This window comes from Oncorhynchus mykiss, chromosome 15, assembly GCF_013265735.2.
Source record: "Oncorhynchus mykiss isolate Arlee chromosome 15, USDA_OmykA_1.1, whole genome shotgun sequence".
Taxonomy (NCBI): Eukaryota; Metazoa; Chordata; class Actinopteri; order Salmoniformes; family Salmonidae; genus Oncorhynchus; species Oncorhynchus mykiss.
The window spans coordinates 25,609,899-25,620,316 of record NC_048579.1 but is presented as its reverse complement, the minus strand read 5'-3'; the positions used below and the strand labels follow the sequence as shown (position 1 = coordinate 25,620,316).

At 46.1% G+C, this 10,418-nt stretch overlaps 1 protein-coding gene across 1 annotated transcript; it reads left to right on the top strand.

Annotated features, from left to right (window-relative positions):
* Nucleotides 1-443: 443 nt before the first annotated feature.
* cdk13 (cyclin-dependent kinase 13) lies at nt 444-9,925 on the top strand. The gene is made up of 14 exons (XM_021562823.2): nt 444-2,387; nt 3,354-3,896; nt 4,020-4,184; nt 4,322-4,461; nt 4,649-4,819; nt 5,798-5,987; nt 6,204-6,260; nt 6,403-6,504; nt 6,635-6,712; nt 6,868-6,984; nt 7,100-7,231; nt 7,366-7,565; nt 7,745-8,215; nt 8,454-9,925. The coding sequence occupies exons 1-14, from the start codon at nt 1,249-1,251 to the stop codon at nt 9,131-9,133; spliced, it is 4,185 nt and encodes a 1,394-aa protein (XP_021418498.1). The 5' UTR covers nt 444-1,248; the 3' UTR covers nt 9,134-9,925.
* Nucleotides 9,926-10,418: the final 493 nt, after the last annotated feature.

Here is a 10,418-nt window from a genome sequence, read left to right as displayed (position 1 = left end):
CAGTGTTTAGTTGCATAATCTTGACTAGTGAGGAATAATAATTGTAGCCTTTCTAGGTGACGCGGGGCGAAAATCTTTAATATACCTATACTGAACAAAAATATGAATGCAACATGTAATGTGCTGGTTTCATGAGCTGAAATCCTAGAAATGTTCCAAACTCATTCCGATTGGCTGGGCCTGGCTCCCAAGTGGGTGAGCCTATGCCCACACATGCCTGCACCCATGCCCAGTCATGTGAAAGGATAAATCTGGGCCTAATTATTTCATTTAAATTGACTGATTTCCTTATGAACTTTAACTCAGAAAAATATTTAATTGTTGCATTTTGCGTTTTATATTTTCAGTATAGTTTATGTTGTTTGTCCCATATGACATGTAGGCTATACCCCCCCCCCCCCCCCTCTCCCTCCAACCAAAATCACACATTCAGTGTTATTGGCTCTCGCTCTGTGACCACTTCTTGGCGCATCCTAGGGGTTGTATATTTTGGCCTGGCTATAGGTAATACAAAGTAACGCAGTATGATATTTGGAATTAAAAATTACTTAATGTTAGATTGACTATTTTCATTCCCAATGTGGAGAAACTTGTGTGTCAGGAGTTTTCCTTTGGTAGTGACGTAAACACAAATCTGCACATCATTGGACGTAACAGCGGAATAGTAGGCCTTCAGTTTGAAAGCTACGGTTTGCGTGCTAGTTAGCTACCTACTTCCTTGTTAGTCCAAACTGGAGTGTGATGGCAAGCGTAAAGAAGTTTGTCCTAAAAAGCGAATGGTTTTTCCTTATTTTCAGCACTTTGGGAATACATTTTTAAAGCCGATGTGAGCTGCGATATTCCTAAAGAAACATTTCCTTTCGAGCAGGAGACATTGGGCCTGCTACACTAAGCATGGAATGGAATGCAATTACGAGACACTGCCTAGCTAGCTACAGTTGCTAGCTAGTTAGCTACAGTTGCTAGCTAGTTAGCTCTGGCTAGCCAGCTAGCAAATCTTTGGAATTGCAGACCAAGATTCTAATGATTTATTTTTCTCGTATTATCAGAAATTAATATCGAGGTAAACATTGGATGGACTTGGTTGATGATTCCGATGGATTATCGCTTGGAATAGCTCACTACCAGTTAGTGACTAGCTAGTTAGCTTTTAGCTTGCTAGCTAATTTGTAGCAAATGTTTTGTGTGGCAACATAACACTAAAGACAACTAATATTACCAAAAGTATATATCACATATTTTTGATAAATGCCTAACCCGGAGGTGTTTCGCGAGGGTCGGGGAAGAAGCCCATCGACACAGAGAAGTGCCAGACAGGAGCGGCGCAGTAACGTTAAACCTGGAAGCGGTGCTACTCCGCACCGAGAGAAACACCGGGAGAAGAGGCGGTCGTCATCTATCCGAAAGAAACACAGTCACGCTAGGGGGAAAACACAATGGCATACGCCAGATGAACCAGACAGTGAACGGAGAGGCACTCTTGAAAGAGGTGAACTTCGGACTTTAGTGGAATATGACGATGTGAGTTCCCAGTCAGAACGCTTTTCTGGGAGCCCTTCGCCGAAACCAGAACCGCATGCTACTATTTTGGTCGACCGACTTAGCGAAGTTGAGTTCACAGGCATGAACGGACCGACATCCCCAGAGAGAAGGTCTCGAAGAGACAGGGCTGTATTGCATCTCAGGAAGGATGAACAAATCAGTGGTTCGTCCGAGAGGAATAGACAAGAGAAGGAACCGAAAAGAAAGGAACGCCAGAGCCGTGAGAGGGATACTTCGAAATCTCGTGGTAGTAGCCTGAGCGCCACCAAAAACAACCGAGACGGTGCGAGAAACATTGACAGTAACGGCAAGAAGACGTCTACAACCTTGGCCCCCATGTCTTTGGACAAAAAGGAATCTAAACGGCACAAAAGTAAGACACGTTCTGAAAAGGAGCCCCCGTCTGCATACAGGGATGCACCACAATCATACCGAGATGACCGTGAAGAACTCGGGGCCTACAGAAGAAGTCCTGGTTTCAAGGCAGACAGCCCACATGGGAAATCGTATTCCTATGGATATCAGTCTCCCAGTGGTAGTTATAATAACCAGTTTATATCTAGAAGAAGTCCCAGTTATGGGAACAAAAGGCTGTCCCCTACTTCAACATACTACAGCCGAGATTCTGAGGTCTATGGTGCCTACAACATTTCAAAGTCGCCCAGTTCATACTCGAGCAACAAAAGAAAGCGGTCTCCAACGAGCCCATTCAATTGGCGCAGGTCTCCAAGTTATGGCCGACATAGTCCATTCGAACAGGGAGAACTTGCTTCAAGTCCCTACGGTACCCGTCGGCGATCACGAAGTCCATACCGAAAGTCACTGAGCCCAAGTCCAGACGTAAGGTAAGCAATTTATCAGAGGTTACTGTACTGGCTGAAAGCGAATTATTAATAGGTGTTACTCTCCACCTTATGAAATCTCTTGGAGAAAATAATGGTATGAATGTATATTTTTTTGTTGAATTTAGTGATACTGAGAGACATTGATGTAAATTTGAGGGCAGAATCTGGATCACCCAAGTGAGCAAAGCTTTGTGAAACTCATTTAGTACAACTATTTTACCAGATTGTGATTCAGATTGTAATGATGCCTTCAATGCCACTGAAAGTGTTTATTTGCCATTCCAGTAGTCTGCTAAAACAGCACTTATTAGACAGTATGAACATTGGCACGTGTTTTTCTGTTGCTTATTAGAACCATTTGATTTCATCCTTGGTGTGTTTCCTGACTGACTCTGCATTTGGTTAATGATATTTGTCAACCATGAGACACTAGACGCGGAAGCCTATTTTACTTCCTCAAAATAACCATAATGAATCTAAGAACTCAAGAAATCTGTAATTTTGTTGTTTTTGCCGAGGATGTTTGTTGTGTAATTTGACATCTAAGGTGTTTGCAGTATTTCTCAAGTAAAGAAAATGTGTGACGTGTTATCTTATGTAAACAAAAGACAGAGCTGCTGGGCAGGTCTGTCTCACTGTTTATGCTATTGGATAGAAAGCAATCACAGCTGCTATTCACCCCATGTTGGAGGAGAAATGGACATTGTTCAATCTAAATCCAGCCTTCATTTACCTGTTGTAATGCATGGATATTCCAAACTTTTTTATTATTGTTGTTGAGGATACTGACTTTATGACAAATAATCCTACTTACACTTTGTAGTCAATTTCGACACTAGAATAACTGTTTCTGACTAATCGATGCCACACAGACCATTTTCAAAGGGATTTGTTGCTTTTTAAAGGCAGTCACTCTTTAAAGGGAACTTTTCCTCTATGAGAGATTCATGTCTCTCCTTTCTCCAGGCGATCTGGCAAGTCTCGAAGCAGGAGTCCGTATTCCCCCTCGAGGCACTCCCGCTCACGCAGCCGCCACCGCCACTCTCGCTCTCGCAGCCGACCCTCCAGCCTCTCCCCCAGCACACTGACCTTCAAGAGCAGCCTGGCGGCCGAGCTCAGCAAGCAGAAGAAGGCCAAAGCTGCCGAGGCAGCTGCCCGGGCCAAGAGCTCCAGTAGCACCTCAACTCCCACCAAGGTTCCCTCTGCAGGCTCCCACCAACCCAGCCCCAAGACCAACCATGCCACTAAGAAGGGCCCCAGGACCCCTGTGTCGAGCCAGCCCCAGTCCCCCGCAGACAGGACCTCCAAGAGGAGCACAGAGCCCCCCAAGCCCAGCAAGGATAGAGATGTGAAGGGAAAGGATGTCCCCTCGGTGCAACGAGACAAGAGGAAAGTACCAGCATCTGGACAGGGCAAAGAGAAGGAACGAGTCACTGCCCCAACTGCCTCTACACTGACATCTCTACACCTGCCCCCGAACATCCTCGAGCACTTAGCTGGAGCAGACAGGTAATCGAACATAATAAAGAGTTTTTTTATAATTAAGAGAACTCATACATTTTTTCACACTCATACATGCCTCCCCTTCTTTCCATAGCCTAACTTTTCATCTTATTTTCCTCCCCTGTGCAGCTTGAAGGACGTCTTACCATCGCTATCAGGGAAGAATCCAGCAGAGCGTCAGAAGGCCCGCCACCTCCTGAGCGACCTGCCCCTTCCTCCCGAGCTACCCACAGGCGCCTCCTCCCCTCACAGCCCATATGACGAGAAGAAGACCACGCTTCGCCGCAGGCCCAAGTATGTCTGGACCCCTTGACTTTCCATGTCTCACCCTACCACGTCAATGGCCTATGCTCCTCAATAAGCTCTACTGCCTGGGGTTGAGAACCACTGCTTGACCTAATCTCTTGTTGGTTGGTTTGTCTTTCTCCCAGGATCTGCGGCCCACGCTTTGGGGAGATCAAGGAGACTGAGATCGATTGGGGGAAACGGTGCGTGGACAAGTTTGAGATCATCGGCATCACAGGAGAAGGCACCTACGGCCAGGTGTACAAGGCAAAAGACAAAGATACAGGTGAGGACGACTAAATGCTTACGCTGTATTATTTTACCATCAACGTTTTAACCAAACAGAATAATCTGTTTGTCAAACTCTTAAATTAACATTTGAGTCTTTCTATGCCCAAGGTAACTATTATGTATGAAAAGTTATCTTCTAATATCCTCTGCCCTTTACTTATATCTCTATCCCTGTGGTGTAGCTGAGATGGTGGCCTTGAAGAAGGTGCGCCTCGACAATGAGAAGGAGGGCTTCCCTATCACCGCCATCAGGGAGATCAAGATCCTCCGCCAACTCAACCACAAGAGCATCATCAACATGAAGGAGATAGTCACTGACAAGGAGGACGCCCTGGACTTCAAGAACGACAAAGGTCCATATAACAAACCCACTGAATTATCATTCTGCATCCTAAATGGCACTCCATTCCCTACATAGTGCACTACTTTTGACCAGAGCCCTATGGCAGAGGTTCTATAACTTTTTAGGGCCGGGGACCCCTTTTGTGATAGCAATCAGATGAATCATCTTTTTAACCTTTATTTAGGCAAGTCAGTTAAGAACAAATTCTTATTTACAATGACGACCTACTAAAAGGCAAAAGGCCTCCTGTGGGGGCCTGGGATTAAAAATAAAATAATCTAGGACAAAACACACATCACAACAAGAGACGACACAACACTACATAGAGACCTAAGACAACAACATAGCATGGCAGCAACACACGACAGCAACATGGTAGCAGTAAAAAAACATGGTACAAACATTATTGGGCACAGACAACAGCACAAAGGGCAAGAAGGTAGTGAGATAAAAATAGCATACAAGGAGTTTTATGTCTTTGGCAGTGCACTGGGAAATTAACAAAGTCTCGGGCCCCTAGGAAGGAATATTTTAACGGCCCACCTCTTGGCATTGGGAGATAATTTTGCAGTTGTTCAAGCTAATATCCTCCAATTCAGTTTTAAAGCTTAAATTGCAATGTGTTTTAAAATAACATTTTGGGGGAATAGAAGTTTTCTGATTTGAGTTGCACATTTTATATACAAAAATTGAAAATATCCCTGTGAACCTCCTAGGCCCATGTTGCCCAGGATTAAGAACACATTGTAGATTAATAATATTACATTGTATTACACCCCCTAAACTTATCCCATGGATCTCTTGGCCAAAATGTACAAAAATATATATTGATATATCATTTTGAATTGTTTTAATATTTTTTAGATGCGGTACCCCACTTTGAGAACCCCTGGTCAAAAGTAGTGCCCTATGTAGGGAATAGGGTGCCATTTGGGATATAGACCATGTGTCTACATTGTTTCTCCATGCATTTGTTCTCCTTTTACAGGTGCGTTCTACCTGGTGTTTGAATACATGGACCACGACCTGATGGGGCTGCTGGAGTCTGGCCTGGTCCACTTCAACGAGAGCCACATCAAGTCCTTCATGAGGCAGCTGCTGGAGGGCCTCGACTACTGCCACAAGAAGAATTTCCTGCACAGGGACATCAAGTGCTCCAACATCTTGCTTAACAACAAGTGAGTGCTGCTCAGGATAGCTAGCCTGCTGGTCCCAGGTCTGTCGGTGCTGTCTTGTCAACTCCTATGGTCATTATCACACCAAAGCACAAGCAGATCTGGGACCAGGATAGTCAAAAATGAAAAACAATTTATATCCGCTGCGGAATCAGTTGAATTGTCTGACAGAAAGGAGTCGGAAGTCACGTTAATGCTGTGTTCTGTTCTCTACGCCAGGGGTCAAATAAAGCTGGCAGATTTTGGACTAGCTCGACTTTATAACTCTGAGGAGAGGTAAGTGTCCCGATATGGCTTAGAGTTGATTGCTGCCAATAGACTGTTTTGCTTCATCAAGCATATTGGTCTCAAATGTGTTTTGTTGTGGATGATGATGATATTATTGATACTTATGCATTTTTCTGTCCCTGTCTTGTAGCCGACCGTACACCAACAAGGTGATCACCCTGTGGTACAGACCCCCAGAGCTTTTACTGGGGGAGGAGAGGTACACACCTGCCATTGATGTGTGGAGCTGCGGGTAAGAGAGACACCTACGTTTAGTTGATTAGGTGTGGTGTTTCACTGGCTGATATTCATGATTCTTAAACCGAGGACAGATGGTTCTATAAAGAGAATCATGCATTCACCCTGTTTTTGTCTTAAATCAGGTGCATTCTGGGGGAGCTTTTCACAAAGAAGCCCATTTTCCAAGCCAATCAGGAGCTTGCCCAGTTAGAGCTGATCAGGTACGTTGTGGTCCGAGGAGAAGGGTACTATAAATCCCTCAATTTCTTATAATCAGCATCCCTTTTAACGGTCTGAAAGACCTTCAGCTATCTCATTGGACAGTCTTCTTGTTAGGGCATATTTTACTCTGGCCTTTGGCTTTTCTCCCTTCCAGTCGAATCTGTGGCAGCCCCTGCCCCGCTGTGTGGCCAGATGTCATCAAGCTGCCCTACTTCAACACCATGAAACCAAAGAAACAGTACAGGCGGCGGTTGCGAGAAGAGTTTGCTTTGTGAGTCGATCTGCTTGTTTGAATTCAGTAATTGGGCTCATCATTGGTGCATGAAAAGAATGTTGTTATCCTTTGGCTGTGTTTGACTAACCACTTCATCTTTCTCTTTGGTCAGTATACCACCCTCTGCCCTGGACCTGTTTGACCACATGCTGGCGCTGGACCCCAGTAAGCGCTGCGCTGCCGAGGCGGCACTAAGCAGTGAGTTCCTCAAAGACGTGGACCCAACCAAGATGCCCCCACCAGAGTACGTTTGGCCAAAGACGTTTTACTTCATAGTCTGTGATTCATTACTGTAGAATATCATTTTTGTGATGACCCACCCTTTGATCTCCCTATTTCCATTTTGTCTCCTGTCCTCTTCCCATCTTTCTCCTCCAGTCTCCCCCTGTGGCAGGACTGCCATGAGTTGTGGAGTAAGAAGCGGCGGAGGCAGAAGCAGATGCCAGAGGAGCTGTCAGCCTCCAAGGCTCCCCGTAAGGAGCTGGGGCTGGGAGACGACAGTCGTAGCAACACCCCCCAGGGCTTCCCTCCGCCTGGGGGACTCAAAGGCCAATCTGTGGCTGCCTCAGCCCTACTGGGTGAGTGAATGGGCCTTTAGTCTAGTACCGCAAAGTCACCCCTCCTTACTGGCCTCACACCTTATCAGTTACACACTCACTTTAATGGCTTATATTGCAACGACTAATAACAACTTGGAGTGAATTAAGAGGTACTTTTTAGTAAATTGCTTAAATATATATATTTTTGTCTCCCGTAGACTCAAAAGCTCCCAACTCCCAGCTGACCCAGGAACAGCTGGCGGTTCTCCTCAACCTGCTCGGCCAGTCCAAGAGCGCTGTCAACCCGGCCCAGATTGCCAAGGTCAACCCCGAGACTCTACAGCAGCTCTCCAAGGTCCTGCCACCAGAACACTCTGACTCCGACCGGCCTCCAGAGCCACACCCTCCACTCAAGCCCCACAAGCTCCCTCAGTCAGGTGGAGCACCCCGCACGCCCCCCATGCCCAAGCCCCCATCGCCACATCCCTCGTCGGCATCGCAGGGTAAGCCTGATGGGGAGGCGTCGGCAGCCACCCAGACGGCAGTCACCATGCTACTGGCCCAGCTACTCCAGGCCCAGCAGAGGCAGGAAGCTGGCGATACAGACGGCACAAACGCACCAGCGGGAGGACCTCCTCCGCCACCCTCTGAGCCAAAGCTGCCCCCAGAGCCTATCCCTGTCTCGCCAGGTAACTACTCATAGAGAATATTGTGACATATTTTTTACCTAATTTTTTGCAAGCAGAAATAATGTATGTAGACTTGTATTCCACTGCTGTGACTATCCAGTAGGATTATCTGTCTCAAATTCTGTACACAATGGTTTTCATTTTGGAAATCCCTATGGTAGAATACGAACTTCCAAAGTAGGACGAGAACTATCCCTTTGCTTTGAACTAACATCATGTCTTGTGTTTTCCCCCTTAGTGTCCGAGGGGAGCGGAGTTTCATCCAGACCCATCCTCCCCCCCGACCAGAGACCCCCTGAACCACCCGAGCCCCCTCCCCGCTGTGAGGACTTGGACTACCGGCAGAAGATGGCGCGTAAGATGGGCCACCTGCTGCCTATGCCAACCTCAGGTGGAGCTGGTGAGGGAGGAAGGCTCCCGGAGCCAGACTACCCACCCCACCCCGGCACAGAAGGACCCAGCTATGGCGGTGACTACAGCCGCCCACCCCCTCCACCCTTCCCTCCTGTAGGTTTTGGCGACTGCTACATGGGCCACATGTTGGGGGGTGGCCTTCCCCCCCACAACCTGAGGGAAGTGTTCAGCAGCAGCACTCAGCAGTCCTCGGCTACCGGGTCCCTGGCCACCTCACTCCAGGAGCCCTTCCCTTCAGGCAGAGGTGGAGGTGTTAGCAGCATGGTGTTCAGCGGTGACAAAGACCATCGCTTTGAGTACAATCACAGCCCCTCCTTGCCTGTGGAAGGGAAGCCCAACCCCACCAGCATCCACCTCTATAACCATGCTACCCCTCCCCCGCCCATCCCTCCTCCGGGCCAGTCCTGGAGCTCCCCTTCCCAGGCTGTGGCCCCACCTATGCCCCTTGGCTTCAACCCACATGTGAACTCAGCAGCCATGCGAGGACGACACCTCCCCTTCTGATTGGCTGTGGCATAGTGAATGGGCGGGGTATGATGGACACCTCAGACTTGTGGACTCAAAAGAAACTGAGCCCAAACCCTCTCAGGCTAGACCAGAGGGATCTGGAAATGCACACTTGATTTGTAATAAAAAATACAAAAATCTGTGTAAAGCATTTTATTCCTCCTGTATCTGGAATGTGGGGTATGTTGCAGAAGGGGGGTTGTTGTATAGGGGGGTCTTTTTTTGCTCATACTGTTTCATATTGTTTTTTTGTTTGTATTCTACTACTGTCTTTTAAATTAAGCTTTTACCTTTTTTGAGTGTACATTTACCAGGCTAGGTATTGCTTTTAAATATGTACCCAAGCCTTTCTTTTAATTGCTACCGAGCAAACTGTTTTGCACTACTGACTAAAGTAGGCGAGAACGATTTAGGTATGAAATTAAGTGCTATATCTGCACAACTTTTAGAAAATGACCTAAGTTTTTTTTTATTTTGGGCCAAGCATATGTTGAAACCAGGAGGGCTCAGTTGATCGGGCTCCTGACTTGAAGGTGGTTTGTTTTTGAAGAGGATTGGCTCCTGAAAGACTGGTGGCACATGGGTGACTGCAGTTAAACTGATAGCTACTGATTGACTTGATGGAGGAAGGCCATGTTCACTTTAATTTCCACAAGCCCTTTGCCAATAGCCATTGTAAAACAAAAGGAGACATGTAACCCAACTTCAAAAAATACTTTTTGTACTAAAATGTTTTTTTTTCTTTTCTGGGGGGGGGGTCATATGTTTATTAAAGAAATGCCAACAATGTTTTTATTTGTGTCTTTGACTGTCGATCATCAAAGAATCATACCTGAACATGTAGAACACACTAACCAGTGCAAGTCAACAAACTACTGAACTGCTATTTGCTGATGTAAAACATTTGTAAATTGATAGCATACTAGAGAAGATCAACTAATGAAGGACATAATGTTTTTGTTTTTATTTTTCAATGCAATACTATTTTTGGTTGGAAGGTTGGCTGCCAAAAGAAGACATGGATGACGAAGATGAAAGGAAGTCAAGAAAAGCACCCAGAATAAGAGTTTGCTGGAGATGCACCGTTAAGGCCCTTTGCTCATCTAAGAGCTGTGTAAGTCATTACTCTGGTAGAAATGTCTACAAATGCTAGGCTGATGGCCTGTGAGGGATAAATAGGCATTAAAACACAGCTGACTTCAGCCATACTCCACTAAAGTAATCTACAACTACACATTTCAAACTGAATAAATGAATACGATGAAATCTATTTCTTCAGATG